An 18,206-nucleotide genomic window follows, 5' to 3' on the forward strand; every position below is an offset into this window, starting at 1 on the left:
TTTTGTAGTCATTCCGAATAGAATTTGCATCATATCTCTCACTCTTTCTCACTTACGAATACCAAGAAATTCATTTATCCACATAAAAAATATTTTGCTCTAGTTTAGAGCGTTTCTTTGTTAAAATAATGGTTCTAGTCAATCTCTACATAGCCGACTTTGGTATATTATTTCCGTACAACATTCACTTTGGATAACTCCCAGAGAATATTTGTCAAAATTTTCAATGCCAGGTTTTGACAGAAAACCCTTTTTTGACTGAAAATTGGAGTACCTAAAAATACCAATCAAGAACCTCTACCTTTAGATAAGTTTACATAGTACACAGTAAACGAAAATTACCGAGTTCGGTAATTTTTTTACCGAAATCCTAACATGTGTAAATCGTTAAACTGTTCGGTAATTTTTTCGGTAAAAAATAAACGAACATCGGTAAATGAAGAATCGATTTACCGATGTTCGTTTATTTTTTACCGAAAAAATTACCGAACAGTTTAACGATTTACACATGTTAGGATTTCGGTAAAAAAATCACCGAACTCGGTAATTTTCGTTTACTGTGTAGGAACAATTAAAACATTTATTACCATTTGATTTTTTTTTAAGAATTCTCTGTCTCTGTCCTTCGAATGAAGGCTTTCTCATTTTTTTGTTTTTTTTTCTGTTTAAATCCCCAAACCATGTTCTACACAGTAAACGAAAATTACCGAGTTCGGTAATTATTTTACCGAAATCCTAACATGTGGAGTTCGTTAAACTGTTCGGTAATTTTTTCATGGCCGAGGAGTGACAGCTGTCAAATATTACGGACCTTTTTCGGTAAAAAATGACCAAAACTCGGCAGATCATCTGTCAAAATATTGACAGTTGTTAACATGACAGCTCGTTATATTACCGAAAACCGGTATTGTTGAACCGAAATGTCTTTAATTATTACCGAAAGGTCGGTCATTTTTAACCAAAAAACTATAAAGCTCGGTTATATGAACCGAGCAACCGGTACAGTTTACCAAAACACCTGTAATTATTACCGAAATACCTAAAACTCTAACTGAAATCCCTAAAATTTTTAACGAAATCCGTAAAATTTTTACCGAAATCCCTAAAATTTTTACCGAAATACCGTAATTATAATCGAAATATGGATCATTTTTACCGAAAAAACTGTAAAATATCGGTAATATTTACCGAAAAATCTGTAGAGTTTACCGAAATATCTGTAATTACTACTGAATTACCGGTAAATTTTAACAGACAACTTCAAAAAGTTCGGTAATATTTACCAAAAATCCGGTGATTTTTACCGATATGTCTGTAATTACTACCGAAAATTCGGTAATATTTACCGAAAAATCGGTATTTTTTACCGAAAAATGGGTATTTTTTTATTTTTACCGAAATAACGAACTTTGATGTGAGATAACAAGAGTCGATTCGAGAAAGTGCTCCATGCTAAAATAACGTAGTTTTGACTGAGCCTCTAATGCTCATCAGAATGGATATGTTTCGCTTGTAGTGTCGTCTGAAAAAACCAGTAATATAAACCGAAAACTGCCAAATTTAGGAGTTTTAACCGAACACCGTAAAATATTCGATAATTTGAGTTTATGATGCACAGATTATTACGCGAGATGACTCGAGTCTCGAATCATTTCGCGTTATATGCCGTGCACCAAAACTGAAATTACCGAATGTTTTACGATGTTCGGTAAACATTTACGAACGTTTCACAGTTTTCAGTAAATATTATTGGTATTTTCAGACGACACTACAAGCGAAACATATCCATTCTGATGAGCATTAGAGGCTCAGTTAAAAGGACGTTTTTTTTTTGCATGGAGCACTTTCTGGAATCGACTCGTGTTATCTCACATCGAAGTTTGTGCTGTGCGAAACAAACCACATCGGTAATTCAGGATTTCCACCTTCCCATCGGGATCCATGCCTTATTGAGAATTGTGAAAATCAATGAATTAAAATTGACTGTAGCTAAAAAATATAAAATAGGAATTAAATTAATATACATATATTGTTAACGCCTCACAACATTTCTTAACAGACATGCTGTTTAGTGTTTACTATCTAATTGTTTTTAAGCCATAAATTTCAAAAGACATAAATTTTTAAGACATAAATATCAAGGAAGTTTCTCAGTAAAAAAATGAAAACATTTATTTTGGCAATATTGATTTGTATTATGTATAAACAATAACAGTAAATTCGATTATCATCTAGCACTTTCATTATAAATATGTAAGTGATACTTACATAAAAAGATAATTACATAAAAAAATCTGTCATAATATGTATCCGTTGGTTTTAGGATATTTCAAAGTAGTCTTCGAAGCTTCGTTAGCAATTGCAATGCCGTTGAGGTTAATAACAAAAAAAACTTATACCTCCCATGTCTTCATGATTTTAAGTAATTATACTAGTTCGTCAAAATTAAGACATATTTTTTTCAAATGCTAACTTCAAAGTAATTTAAAATTAAGAAATCAAAACTTACAATTTCAATATCTGATCGTTATACAGAGCAGAACGGCGGACATTGATATAATTTTTATTTGTTTTTATATAAAGTAAAAAAGGATAAAAATATGTTTTTTTTGTAAAGCGGCCCACCACACTCCCCCACACCAAGAGGCTCGTTTGAGCCCCCTGGTTATTGGATTCAATGATGAGGTGATGATATTTAGTATAGCAGCAAAACTGAAAAAGGATGGACATCCAATTTTCTGTGAAAGGTGCTAAAGTTAGTTAGATTAGCCCTATAATTTAGAAGCATAATGTGAAGATAATTAATTTGATGCGTCTTAACATTCTAGGTAAACTATTCTAATATCAAACCATAAAGCTAAGTTGAACTTACGACAATTACTCTAGGTGACAGCTATTTTCGTATTTCCTTATCATCCGGAGGGCTCCAGTACGGCTGGCAAAAGATGTGATACCACCACTATAGTTATCTTGGTATTTGCGTTGTTATTGGTTCCAGTAGTGATTAAACACGACGCACAATTGCTTATCTGTTAACAAAAAAAAAAAACTTTTAGATTGCATTAAAAAAAATTAGAATAGTTTTCAAACTCACGGCCCAGAAGTTGATAATCTGTTTCTCCATCTTTTACCAGCAAATAATTGAAAAGACCACCTCGCGTGGGATAATCAATATTGCACAAAATCGGAAGATTTTGTTCATTTTCATACAAACGAGCACGATTGATTTCCATATTGTTTTCTGTTCATCAGTGTGCTAAATGTGCATTTCAGTTGCTTGTGCGAAATACATCAGAAACTTATTTTAACATGCAGTAAAAAACTGATGGAAGCACTAAGTAAGAACTACAATATATGATGCTCGCCCATTAGTGCGCCCACTGGCAGAGAGTTCACTATTTTTGGTACAAGGGGAACAAGGCCTTTGTCGATCATTTGAAGTCCTGGTATCCTTTAATGGCTGGGTTTGCTGTTCCCATTATTTTGTGTGCCGCATTTGTACCAGTACGATCAGGTGTTGCACAGGCGGCCTTTGCTTTTCAGCTTAAAAACGTTTCGAGTACTAAACCGCAATGTCATTCACGTAACAGAAACCGGAAGTTTTTGATTAATTGGCAGTTGGCATGATGCACTCCGCTCCAGTGGAAGGAAAAAGTTTGACGTCCGTCGCAAAAAATCACGAAGGAACCACCGTCCGATTGCTTGCAGAATTCGCACAGGCCATAGACCACTGGCCTCTCGAACGATCTCTGCAAAATAGAATGACACCTAATGATTCAAACTGTCAAATCTGATTGTATGAATTGAAAAACGAATGAACGGGTTTACTGAACTCTAATACTTACTTCCGGAAACTTTGTTTAAAAACAAACAATGGCCCTTTGTTAATTAGGGCGGATTCAAAGGCAAATGCTGGTACTGCCATTATTATAGGTAGGATTGGCATCGTCAAAGAATATTCCAGTACTGCTTTTAAGTCCTGTGAACTAATTTAAGTAATTAAGTAAATTTTAAAAAGGGGGAAATTTAGTACCAATTACCTGATACCTACCTACTGATACGTAACCTCTTGACAAGTTGGTATGTTTTCGGCGAAGAAACATGACCCAACGTTCGGTGAATACGATCGATCTATCGCGAACCAGCAACCGAACCAAATTATAAATTTCTTTTTATAATACTCGCAGGAAAATTTGATAAACGTTCGGAAAAGGTAAACAAAACAACTAGCTAGAGACCAAGGTTTTTTGATACACGAGGTTCTCCGACTTTCACAGTAAGCGAGGAGTGAGCGGGGCTCTCAATGTGTTTGTTTACAAACATAAGATTATTTGCTCAGCTTTTCTGTGGTTTGTTGGTAAACAAACTTCTTTAGTTCCGCATAGTTGCGTACCCTAAATGGCCAAAATGGCTGAATCGGGAATTCGATATTCGGTAACACCTCCTGTACATACACACCTTGCTTGAGACCTTGAATAATTCCTCGATGAAAGTTTTAAACGCCTTTGTATAGACTATTATAAATGCGTTTATTTCGAAACGAAAACAAAATTTGATTTGTTTTCGTTGTTAAAAAAAAACATCGCATGTATACACAAAGGCGCTTAAACTTATCGAATGTAATATGAAATTTAGATCTGATGTACCATTGCTTAAGCGTTTAAGTGTGTGCTATTGTGATTACTTCCGATGAGGACGGACGGGTTGTCGTTCGCTTCAAACACCTACGAAGTATAAGACAACAGAGTTTATTTATATACTACAACAACATCAGCTAATCAGTAAATCTCACCTTCAACAAATGCTTCAGCTCCTTAATTGAGTAGGTAAATCCAACCATGATTTGAGAACGAGGACCATCTTCACAACAAATACTTCAGAGATTCGCATGACTTTTGCTTCTTTCAGTATGGCTTCTTCATTATTTAATTTTGCTTCTAGGATGGTTCCGCGAAGTTGAATGATATGAAATGGAGCTCTGGTTAAAAATATTTGAACTTCGTATGGGATCCTGCTGTTAACAGAATGCACCGAACACTTGAAAACTTTCAGTCGAAATCTTGAGAATATTTATAGAGACCTTCCTACACCATTGATGCGGACTGCGGCAAACACAAAGAACCGAAACAACGATTTTACGAATTGAACTCTCATTTCATTTTGATTTGTCTGCGTGTGAATTATTTACATCCGCATTGATGTAAAATTAAAACTTTTCTTCATTAGACCAACATAATTTTCGGTTCTTCCTTTTTCTGTGAACCATTTGATAATATTTACCAGCAGTTTATACGGCACCAAAATTGAAAAAATGGAAAAGTTCACAACACACGAAACCGTCTTTGAAAAAAAATGCGACGACTGCTTGGTTCATCCCGCTCGAGCACACGTAACAAATTCGAAACAAATAATTACGGTAGCAAGAGTGAGAGAGAGAATGCGCAACTGCCAGTAAAATGACAAACAAAGTTTGACGTTTGTCCTGGCAGCCCCGCTGCTTCAGTCTCGTTTTACAGTTTTCGGTGCTATTTCACCGAAAAATTACGGCAAACTGATTTGTTTACTCAAAAATTAACAAACTTCGGTAAATTGCGAAACTATTTACAGAACTCGGTAAGAATAAGACGTCAGATTGATTAATTACCGAAAGTTTCATATTACAGAACTGGTTCTGTAAAAAAAATTACCGAACTCGGTAATTTTCGTTTACTGTGCAGGTAATAAACCGAAGAATTTTCTCACATTTTTTTCTCAGGCTTCACAAACCGAGAATCGTACCTGTTTGATGAATTTGAAACAAACAGATAGCTCGGCCAATTAACGCATCATTTCACAAATCAGAGTCTCTCGCTCTAAAATTTTTCTTTATCGTTTAGTTCAGAGTACTCTCGCTCTGTTTTTTTTTTACTGTGACTGACTTCTTTTTCTCAGGCTGCCAACCGAGAATTTTCCGTCAGAGAAAAACAACCAGTTTTCCTTATCCAGAGATCTCTCGCTCTGTATCAGAGTGCTCTCGCTCTGTTTCTAACACGCGTGGCCTTACTAAACTATTTGTTTTTCATCATATTCGGAATCTCAAGAAAAAAATCGTTTAACACTCCCGTTTCACTATTTTTCACTGCGAACAATAATTTACCGAGCGGTTATGGAAGCTGCTACGCCATTGTCGTATCCTAACGTCAGTATCTCGCGACGGATTTCTTCGCGTTTTTTTTAGTTTATTTCGACGCGTCTACACAGTAAACGAAAATTACCGAGTTCGGTAATTTTTTTACCGAAATCCTAACATGTGTAAATCGCTAAACTGTTCGGTAATTTTTTCGGTAAAAAATAAACGAACATCGGTAAATCGATTCTTCATTTACCGATGTTCGTTAATTTTTTACCGAAAAAACTACCGAACAGTTTAACGATTTACACATGTTAGGATTTCGGTAAAAAAAATTACCGAACTCGGTAATTTTCGTTTACTGTGTATCATCCGCAACAATCACAGATAGAATGCTTTCCTTATGTTTGATATTCTTTCATCAGTCCAATTAATTTATCTCTCTCTTTTACTCATCAGCAATTCCATAATCTCGACAATACTTCGTCCTAATCAAACGGATGCCGAAGCGTTTGCGCTAAAAACACTTATTCAAATTCTCTCCTATTATTATATCATTCATCCTGTAAAGCTACATACAATTTCTATGTTTATGACTAATGTTATACCTTATTCACTACAACCGGCTTCGAAAAAAGCGGCCCTGTGAGGCTTCGAAAAAAGTGACCCTGCGTGGCTATAAAAAAATGGCTACCATTTTCCCTTGTGAGGGATTCGAGCTCTACACGGAAAATAATAAAAAGGTAAAATTTACCGAGTTAGCAAAGGTGAACGCTCGTGAAAGCCAAAAAGGTAACTTCTACCTCTTCGAGGTGAAACTCACCTCACAGTGAGGTAAAATTTACCTGAATCGAGGTTGGAAAAAAGGTACAATTTACCGAGAAAAAAGGTGAATCCAAAAAAGGTAAATCTTACCTCGTAGCGAGGTGAAGTTCACCTTAATTGAGCTCGATAAAAAAGTATAATTCACCTAGAAAAAAAGGTAAAAAAGGGAAAATAAGGTAAAACTTACCTCGTAGCAAGGTGTAGATGACCTGAGTTGAGCTAAACAAAACGGTACAATTCTTCTAAAAAAAAGTAACTATTCGCCGAACCCGTTCATTGAGGTTAAGCTGTTTTGTCATTCTAGGACATAGGTCGGCAACCTGCGGCTCGCGAGCCGCATGCGGCTCTTTTGATGTAAAACTGCGGCTCTTCACCTCACTGCGCTTATATTATATATATTTTTGAATAATTTTGAGGTTTGTGACCTGGCACACATATTTACCTAGGTCCAAAATTGAATTTTAAATTGTTTACGCTGGCAAAAAATGGCAAAAAAGAATTTTGAAGCCTTATTTTTCTTTTCTTTTTTTATTAAAGTCATTAATCCTCTATCAAATTTTGCAATTTTTTGCGTTTCAAAGTTTTTGAAGCATCAGCTTAGAGATAAAGTTTTAATTTATCAATAGCCATGAATGTAAAGAATTACTGTTGTTTTAAAGCAACAAAAACCTAAATCAAATTATTTATTTCCAAAACCTGTGTATATTTTTGAATCATTCGAACACCAAAGTTGTGCTGTAGCTAACAAGAAAATCAAAGTTTATCATTTACAAAAAAGGAGTTCTTAGACAGCCTCTCCGTAACCCTCATCAAATTTTATATTTTAAGCGCATGCAATAACTTTTTCACCTTCTATGAAAATTGATCAATTGAAATTTCCAAAATCGTATTAGAATTAATCAATCATTTCGAAAAATAATCACAACTTTTTCGCGTAACAATATAAAAATATTTGAAAAACCACCTTAATCCTATCTAATTAATTTGAATTCAAAACAATAATTTAAATGTTTCTGAATATAGATAACTCATTAGCATTGCAGATTGCCCGGATTTAACCGACCTTTCCTAAATTATCGTAGAAAGAAAAATGGGAATGCCTGGTCCGGTCCGGATACCCGGATATTGAGGAAAAAAGCCCTGTTTTTGTTCCAGAATTATTAACTATTTTTACAAATTTCCAAATTTTTAACTTGTTTCAGAGCATGCATTTTTTAAAATTGTTAATAAATTGTTATTTGGATTTTCGTGTGTTCATTTTTCAACTTTTCTCTTGCCTTTTATGGAACATACGTAGATTTTGGCAGGAGTTGCCCGGATATTATCCGGTTTTGAGTTGAAAATTTAGAAACCCAATGCCAAAACCTGGAATGTTTTCTCAATAAACAACGGGGTTAAAAGCCCAAGCAACCAAAAGTCGCGTTTTTACTTAACTCCGAACTCCGAAGTTCACATTTGGCTGAAAAAATGTATTACGGGAACCTCAGGTGACTCTTGTCGCGTAAAAGTTACTCAGGAACTTCCATCGCCCTTTGAAAGGTTAAACTATCGATAACGGAGCTTCTAAGCGCTTTTAATGGAACTTCTTTCAAGAAGGTCGATAGCGTTCGCGTTACATTCCAAAACGCACCATTAAGATACTTGAAGGCGTTTTAAAGAACCTATATGGGAAATCTAAGCGACATGTCAAAAATGTTTTTCAAGAAGGTCGATAACGTTCGCGTAACATTCTAAAGCGCACCATTAAGATACTTGAAGGTGTTTTAAAGAACCTATATGGGAATTCTAAGCGACATGTCAAAAATGTTTTTCAAGAAGGTCGATAACGTTCGCGTAACATTCTAAAGCGCACCATTAAGATACTTGAAGGTGTTTTAAAGAACCTATATGGGAATTCTAAGCGACATGTCAAAAATGTTATTCAAGAAGGTCGATAACGTTCGCGTAACATTCTAAAGCGCACCATTAAGATACTTGAAGGTGTTTTAAAGAACCTATATGGGAATTCTAAGCGACATGTCAAAAATGTCTGTCAATTTCTTGTCATGGTATTTTTTTTGTTTATATCTGTACTGATATTTACAAATGGAATTCAAGATTTTTTCGAATTTTTCTTATAAATGTTAAATAAGATATTCGAATAAATTTTTGATGATGCGAATTTTTGTTATGATTCATATTGTGTACTGAAAGTCCTTTGAAAGAAATAAGGTACACACTTAATCTTTTCTCCTGTGGTCGGGACGATTTTGTCCTGTATTTTCAACAGCTGAAATTACAGGACAAATCTCGGGACAGAAAAAGTGCTCAGGAAAACAACTGTCAAATTGGCCTGTATGCTCGAATCTGTGTTCTTCTGTAATTTGCAGGACTTTTGAAGTTTTTCTGTGCGTTCGAAACGGCTTTCCCCTGGGATTTTCTGTGAATTTAGGCATCCTCCCCCTGCTTCTTATTTCTTTTTTATAATTAAAAAAAAACAATTGTCACAAAAAATAAAATTTATTTTTAAATATTTTTATCAACACATTACACATTTTTACGTCCGAATTAAAAAAAAAAATGCGACACATAAACAACCGCAACAGAACACACAGGCGGGACACTTTCTCTGTAAAAAAAAAATATTTTCATGTAATATTCACTAAACGCCTGTTGACAGTGAAACCTACCGATGGCCGTGAAAACCTGGAATTCAAGATCTTGCGTTCCGGGGCCATTGCGAGCAAGCCGATCAACCAAAATACCAAAACGGAGGAAGGAATCTTGGGCCCGAGTTAAACTAGCCTCGTTCGAATAGCGCGAATTATCCATAGCTGCATCAATAATTTTCCCGGTTCCGGTTGCCCATAAGCACCATACAAAATAGGTTGTGCTGTTCACCGATTTAACTTTCATCCAAGAAATTATAACTATACACGCGAGTACCGGCCACCCGATTGAAATAAAAACGGTACATGCAAGAAAAAACGTTCCGCGATTTGCACTGGTGTGAAAGAGAAGAAACCAAAACAACCGCAAAAAAACGCGAAAGAAAACGGTTGACAGCTGAAGTTTCCCCGTGATACAGGACGATAGTTCGAGTACCTGTGCATTCATGGAATTTTTGTCCCAAATTTCAGGAAAAGTCGAGCGTCTCGAGATTCGGGAGGGTTCCCTTTCGAAGCTCGTATGAATTAACCAGTTTCCCTGTGGTTCGGAGAGACATTATCCCGAGGAGAGAAATTGCATTCTTAGTGTGTACCTTCTGTTGACCAACCCACTCAATCATCTCAAATGACATTAAGTTTAAATACTTATCATTACAGTGGCAATTAGCTATTGCTGGATTGGTCGAGAGGCTGGTGAGTTTCATTGCAACCTAGAGAGCAGCGGTTCAATTCTCTAGGCGTGTAAGCAGCTTTTGTAATCAAAACAATACAATTAAAATCAATGAGATAGACCATGATAGACCGGCAACCTAGCAATCTGACAAGTGGTTGTCAGAGCAATCTGTCAATTGGATTTTTTTTTCGGCGCGTAGAAGTTTCTTGACATTCTCTTAGGAGCTGAATAGCGTTCTCTACAGCCCCCTAAACGAACTTGAAAGTAGCTTTAAGAACTTAAATTTTGGGCTGATTAGCATTCTCTTCAGACACAAACGAGAGCTGATTAAGCTTCTATGGAACCTTTTTAAGGGAATTCTGGTTGCTTGGGAGTTAATAGATACCCGAAATTCAAATAGAAAATAACAAAACTAAGGATTGAGAATTAAAAATTAAAGTTTGACAGCTTTTCAAACTGGTATCAGCATTGAGAATGAATGACAACTTCAATTCTGAAAATCTATTTGAAAATAAATAATACTTTTATTAAGTAAACATTTGAGTCTTTGAACACATTTAAAATTTCAATTGTGATGCCTGCAGCTAATATTAACCAAAATCACTAAAAATTTTCAATAAATTTTCCGTGAAGGATACATTTAAAAAAAAATCGATTAAGAGTTAATCACCGTTGATTTGTTTTATTAATTTTTGTTTTGAAACTTTGAAAGAATTCTCTAACTGTTTTTGTCAGTTAAAATCACATTACTGGATAATCTACAATGTATTGAATTTCATTTTTCATTTAATTGGACGCACAATACTGAAAATCATATGTGGCATAAAATGAGATTTTGGATTTTCCAGATGCATAAAGTTCTGAAAACACATTCACTTGATGTCCTGACTGAATTTTGAAAATTCTGCCAGTTGTCAGGAGCATAATTTTTAAAGGTTTCGGCTACATAAGTTTTGATTGAATTTTATCTCATACTTCTGGATTTTGTAAAGGATTGGCTATTTGGGGAATTAAATAAAAAAGTTTGATAATTTTAAGAACATTATTTCCCGTTACTTTTTTTAAGCTTTTATTTGTCGAAAAAAATATAAATTTTCTGCTTATGTAGTTATGTTAAAAGCTTTAACTTAACGTCATGCAAAGTATTCATGTAAGCTTTATATGGATTTGAAATTTTCTAGACTCGATATTTGCCAACGTATTAAAATAATTATAACATCAAACCATGTAAGAAGAGTTTAAGGTTCAGAAGAGAACCCATGTACTTAATGGTAATCAGAAACAGATTTAAAGAAAAATACAAGAGTTAGAAAAAAACGCTTAGGGGTTTAAAGTTATTTTCGTAAAACAAATGTTCATTGGTCATTCATATATTTTGATTTTTTAAATTAAAAGCAAAAACCATAAATCTTTCTTGTGGCTCTTTCAAACTCTGAAATTTTGAAAATTTGAAGTTTTTGGCTCTTCCGACTCAAAAGGTTGCCGACCACTGTTCTAGGAACAAGTTTTGCTTTGTGCCTAATATGTGAAAATCGGAATAGTGTTCTTAAATATCATTTAGTTGTGCTGGTTCTCGTCATAATACTATTGATTTTGTTTCAGATCGGCCCATAGAGCTTTGAGGTGTATTCCACGTCATCCTCCAGCCGGAAAAGCCGAACCTGACCGGATTAGTCGAACGGAGGGGCCATGAATGTACGCAACGCAGGTGGATTCAGCGGCCATAGCGGCTCAGAAGAACGCGAAGCCGAATTACTAGTCCCTATTATCTCCAATAAATATCATTTTTGAAAGAATTTTGTATTTTTTTAATTCTTATTGAAGAAAACAATCAAACCAACCAGCATTTACCTTTTAAATCAGTAAATGGGAAAACGGTATTCTTTACTATTTTGCTAGGTGAATGTGAAAAAGGTAAAATTTACCTTTTTGCTAGGTAAATTGAAAAAAGGTAAAATTTACCTTTAATTTTTGTTACGGTGTAGTCACAGCTACACCCGTTATGTTCTTGAGAGTGTATCGTAAAGCCAAGGAAAATGGCAAAAGTACTCGCAACTTTGTTGAGAACGGAGAGCGAGGTAAAAAAATTGCTTATATGTGTGCGTGAGAGCAACCCAAGCAACCAAAAGTCGCGTTTTTACTTAACTCCGAACTCCGAAGTTCACATTTGGCTGAAAAAATGTATTACGGGAACCTCAGGTGACTCTTGTCGCGTAAAAGTTACTCAGGAACTTCCATCGCCCTTTGAAAGGTTAAACTATCGATAACGGAGCTTCTAAGCGCTTTTAATGGAACTTCTTTCAAGAAGGTCGATAGCGTTCGCGTTACATTCCAAAACGCACCATTAAGATACTTGAAGGCGTTTTAAAGAACCTATATGGGAAATCTAAGCGACATGTCAAAAATGTTTTTCAAGAAGGTCGATAACGTTCGCGTAACATTCTAAAGCGCACCATTAAGATACTTGAAGGTGTTTTAAAGAACCTATATGGGAATTCTAAGCGACATGTCAAAAATGTTTTTCAAGAAGGTCGATAACGTTCGCGTAACATTCTAAAGCGCACCATTAAGATACTTGAAGGTGTTTTAAAGAACCTATATGGGAATTCTAAGCGACATGTCAAAAATGTTATTCAAGAAGGTCGATAACGTTCGCGTAACATTCTAAAGCGCACCATTAAGATACTTGAAGGTGTTTTAAAGAACCTATATGGGAATTCTAAGCGACATGTCAAAAATGTCTGTCAATTTCTTGTCATGGTATTTTTTTTGTTTATATCTGTACTGATATTTACAAATGGAATTCAAGATTTTTTCGAATTTTTCTTATAAATGTTAAATAAGATATTCGAATAAATTTTTGATGATGCGAATTTTTGTTATGATTCATATTGTGTACTGAAAGTCCTTTGAAAGAAATAAGGTACCTTCTGTTGACCAACCCACTCAATCATCTCAAATGACATTAAGTTTAAATACTTATCATTACAGTGGCAATTAGCTATTGCTGGATTGGTCGAGAGGCTGGTGAGTTTCATTGCAACCTAGAGAGCAGCGGTTCAATTCTCTAGGCGTGTAAGCAGCTTTTGTAATCAAAACAATACAATTAAAATCAATGAGATAGACCATGATAGACCGGCAACCTAGCAATCTGACAAGTGGTTGTCAGAGCAATCTGTCAATTGGATTTTTTTTTCGGCGCGTAGAAGTTTCTTGACATTCTCTTAGGAGCTGAATAGCGTTCTCTACAGCCCCCTAAACGAACTTGAAAGTAGCTTTAAGAACTTAAATTTTGGGCTGATTAGCATTCTCTTCAGACACAAACGAGAGCTGATTAAGCTTCTATGGAACCTTTTTAAGGGAATTCTGGTTGCTTGGGAAGAGACTAGAAACGAGAAAATGAAAACTTGTCTTGCACGTATGAACATAAGCATTCAGTTTTACGAGTGATGTTGTACGACCAAGACGTGTGGAAAAAGCGTTTGAAGGAAATCATCATACAGCAGCCAAGGCCTAGACAATACAAACGGCATTAGTTTAATTATAATTGATGAGAGCATATACGATTACGCCTTTTCGAAAACTGGGCACTTGAAAATTTGATTTGTAACTTTTAAACGGCGCAACAGATGGCACTGTTTCAAGTCCATTTTCAACGTATTTTTTGGATGTCAGCATATGAAATTTTACACACTTTTTTAAAGATTTTTTGTTCGAGCTCGAGTACGGCTGTTCTCTGTGCTTTTAACCCTCCAAAGCCGTTCGGGTCAATATGACCCGAAGCGCACATTTCAAACATCTTAATCATCATTCCAATATACTGATGAACTGGTAGTTTTGACAGACCAAGTATGTTCTATGAAAATAATGATCAAATTAACGCCAAAAAACTAAAATTTGAGTTTTTAAAATCGGTTCATTGAGAAACAAAATACAGCTAAGCAAAGCAAAAACTGGATGTCGTTTTTTTAAAGTAAGACTTTTTTCTACCGGAAGATTTGTCATAGCGGTAAAAACTTTCATTGGACCCCAACATATTTATACATTGTCGGATAGATGGATTCTTGACAATTTCAAACATCAATGAAATAATTAAATACAGAAAAGCTGTCAGAAGTTATGAGTATTTTAAAAATAAAATTGATTTTTCGGACTTTTAACTTTCTGAACCAGTTTCTGAAATCCTGGTAATAATAGAATAAATTACCTACACAATGAATATAATATCATCAAAATCGGTTAACATTTACAGCCAGGAGAACGAAATCAAATTACAACGCATATTTCCAGGAAACGGATATTTAGCGAACGGCTTTGGAAGGTTAAGTAAGAACATCTTAAGATTATTAAATTTTAGAGACGGATAGAAAGTTAGAAGAAATGATAGATGGTGAAAATTGTAATAATCTCGATTTATAGGGTAACGGACCTATTTTGGACCGCTTTGGGAAGTGGCTATGCTATTTTCTGAAATAAAAAAGTACATGTTACAATTTTTGACTGCTTTATCCGTTCATTACGAAGATCAAGGCTTTTCTATCGAAACATATCGTCGTTTGTTGCAATGTAACAAGATTTAAGCCTAAAAACTCGTTTCTTTGATCATTGCTCTGGTCGGTATTTTGGACCACCAGGTTTCTGTTTTGGACCACCCTCTGGACCTATTTTGGACCACCCTTAGCCTGAATCAGTTTTTTTTTCTAAATTTTGCTATACTTACGACAGCGATTGATGCGCAATTATAACAATAATTCAGTTGATCTTTACCCTTCGTATTCTTGTAATCAAGATTTGTTTGTTCACGTTAATTTATTCCTGAACTCACTTTTTTAAATTTCTCCCCAGCCTCTATTTAGGTACACTTGATTGTTTAATAGATCCTACTACAACCATCTGTTCATTTTTCAATAACTTCAAATGCTTTTAAACAGTAGTTTTTTATAAGAAGAGATTAGAAACAGAAAAATTCCTCAGTTAATATAGTATATAGTAATATAGTAATATAGTAATATAGTAGGTATGTTTCAAATGTATTGAAAATTCCTACAGCGCACTGCAATCTCGACGAAATTTGTTCTGCAGTGTTTAATTACTGACCGGTTGACTTATCTTTAGGATCAATTTTTAGAACGCAAATCTCCTTGAGGCGATTCAATGATAAGTCTGACATCATCAACTCCGCATCATCAATTGATGCATTTTGACTTCCAAAACCTCAGTGGATTTGGTTTGGCTTCAGTTCTATAGAATACATAAATAAATATAAAAAAAGAATAAAATATACGAGAATTATGCGATCTTTTAAATCATCTAAAAGCCAGATTAATTTTCGCTTGAAAATTCACAAAAAGTGAGTTTTTAAAATAACTTTTGTTCTACGAAAAAAAAATTATCGTTGGAGTAAATTCTTAAACAGTTTTTTTCCGAAATTGCATAACCTAAGGGGCTGAAAAACTTAATTTTTAGTACTTTTTCGCTTGTAATTTTTACACATTTAAAATTTTTTTTAAAGTTTTGAATCATGTTAAGACTTTTTCATAGCTATGGTTGAATATATTTTTGTTAAAATTGTTCTTCTATGAACCAAGATATTTCAACTGTTACAAATATTAAAATCTGTTACATATTTGCGATTTGTTGTCGTTCTTTTCCAACCCCTACTTTAGACTGGGTTTATATTTCGTCTTATACATAACCTAACCTAGTGAAGCTGCATTACATGTAGGTTCACTATAACCAAATTTTTTTTTCTCGAAAATAAACCCTGTATGGTTGAAACTTTTTGACCAAACTGTTAATAATTTTTCATGCAGCATAAAAAATAATGACTTAATAAAAAATGATGCCTGTTTTGAAGCTTCTTGCTGTAGCTTTTGACAACTGCTTATCAAATAGTTGCCATAAATATTGATTGTAAAATTAACGTAGTTTAAAACAAAATGCACGAAAAGTAATTTAAAACAATGATTGGCTTGGTTTTATGCCGATTGAATTGAACCCCGTCTGAAGGCGGGTTTGGGCTTTAGCGAGTTGATTAAATAAAATAATGTCAAAATTCCGAATTTTATGTATATCAAACAATTGAAATAGTGTGCATTATACTTTTCATATCGTCGTACAACGTTTTATTATGTTCATGAACTTTTAAAAGCAAGTTCAATACTCAGGTTATGTTGGGTGGTCCAAAATAAGTCCCTAAGGAATTATGTAGGACCTATTTTCGACATGGGTCAAATTGCTATCAAAACAAGTTTTTTTGGTTCTTCCGGCTTGCAAACTAGTTTTCAAGTATTTTATCATAGCTGTGAACATGTTTGTAGTTGTTGAATTTATCACAGCTAGGCAGAAAACTTCTTAGAAGTTGACTCTGATAATGACACGTCCTCCTGAAATGGGCATGATTTGGTCCAACCGTTAAAAATCAAAACTTTGTTTTCAATTTCTCCCCCTTATCAGTTCATTTAAATGGAATCTTAGATATGATTAGAACCATAAGAAATAGCTTTTCCTATATTTGATAAAAATTTTCATAATTAACATGATTTAAGAGAGAAAATTGAAAAAAAGCTGCAAGGTGGTCCAAAATAGGTACCTGGTCCAAAATAAGTCCGTTACCCTACTAAACGACTGTTCTCTCCAGACTGACCGCTGCTTTCATTGCTGCTCGCTATTTACCCAAGTAACACCGATTGTTTTGTAAGACTCTTTAAGCCTCTTATGAAACCTAAACTTGGTCTTGTAGCCTGTTATAAAACCATAAATGTTACTTGGGTATAGTTGTTTGGCCGAATAGTTGAAAAGGTCAATATTCGGTATTCGTAGTGCATCTCTTTTTATTACGAAATGAACAAAACAACTCTTTTTGGCAAAAGAATTTGATAAATAAAAAATCTTTGATTTGTTTAAGTCCTTTTAAAACTTTAATTAAGTTTAATTCCAACAGAAAACGAATGAGCTTACTTTTAGCGTGCAAGTTTACAATAACCCAATTATGCTTAACATGCTCGAAGCGTGTAGCTGTCAAACAAGATCGCCGCAAATCTGTCGGTCATCCCCGAGTCGAAAAGTTGCAAGCTGTATATTAACCTCCATCGGATTTGCTGCAATTAACTGGTAAGTTTTGGTTTTTGTTTTCCGGATTTCACGTTAATAATAGGATTATTCCCGTTCTAGTGTCCGTCGATAACCATGTCAATCTTAGCGTACAACGGTGGCTGCGTTGTGGCAATGAAAGGCAAAAATTGTGTCGCCATCGCCACCGATCATCGGTTTGGCGTTCAGGCCCAGACGATTGCCACCGACTTTGAGAAGGTATTCGAAATCAATCCGCACATGTATCTGGGCCTGGTGGGACTTCAAACGGACATCCTGACGGTGTATCAGCGATTATTGTTCCGCAAAAACCTGTACGAAATCCGGGAAAACAGGCAGATGACGCCGGAAAGATTTGCCGCTATGTTGTCCAACTTCCTGTACGAGAAACGCTTTGGACCCTATTTCATTGAACCGGTTATTGCCGGGTTGGATCCGAAAACCTTTGAACCGTTCATTTGCAACATGGACCTGATTGGGTGTCCGAACCAGCCGAACGATTTCGTTGTTGCTGGAACCTGTGCCGAACAGTTGTACGGTATGTGTGAAACGCTCTGGAAGCCGGATCTGGAATCGCAGGATCTGTTTGAGGTGATCTCCCAGGCGCTGGTAAATGCGTTTGATCGGGATGCCATCAGCGGTTGGGGCGCGACCGTCTACATCATCGAGAAGGAAAAACTGACGGTTAAGAAGCTGAAAACCCGCATGGATTAATGGGGTGGGCTTGAAGGGGGCGGATGGATTCGAAATCGGTTTTTTTTTTGTATTACAAAATCTGAGAAAATTCAATAAAATAGGTTTAAATTATACCTGTTTGATCTTCATTTTGATAAGTCTCGAAACGTTCTCCTGCATTAAT

The 18,206-nt window shown here is 35.1% G+C and overlaps 1 protein-coding gene and 1 long non-coding RNA gene across 2 annotated transcripts; one reads left to right on the forward strand and one right to left on the reverse strand.

Annotated features, from left to right (window-relative positions):
- Nucleotides 1-2,518: 2,518 nt before the first annotated feature.
- On the reverse strand, nucleotides 2,519-4,260 carry LOC129756125 (uncharacterized). Its single transcript, XR_008739396.1, has 4 exons — nucleotides 4,052-4,260; nucleotides 3,846-3,986; nucleotides 3,095-3,749; nucleotides 2,519-3,029 (listed from the first exon to the last, which is right to left on the reverse strand). It is a non-coding gene; the product is annotated as an uncharacterized LOC129756125 (long non-coding RNA).
- A 12,993-nt stretch (nucleotides 4,261-17,253) lies between these two features.
- LOC129756114 (proteasome subunit beta type-3) lies at nucleotides 17,254-18,154 on the forward strand. Its single transcript, XM_055752876.1, has 2 exons — nucleotides 17,254-17,368; nucleotides 17,429-18,154. Exon 2 carries the CDS (start codon nucleotides 17,444-17,446, stop codon nucleotides 18,059-18,061), a length of 618 nt encoding a protein of 205 aa, XP_055608851.1. The 5' UTR covers nucleotides 17,254-17,368; nucleotides 17,429-17,443; the 3' UTR covers nucleotides 18,062-18,154.
- The last annotated feature ends 52 nt before the right edge of the window (nucleotides 18,155-18,206 follow it).

The sequence above is a fragment of the Uranotaenia lowii genome, chromosome 3 (assembly GCF_029784155.1).
Source record: "Uranotaenia lowii strain MFRU-FL chromosome 3, ASM2978415v1, whole genome shotgun sequence".
Taxonomy (NCBI): domain Eukaryota; kingdom Metazoa; phylum Arthropoda; class Insecta; order Diptera; family Culicidae; genus Uranotaenia; species Uranotaenia lowii.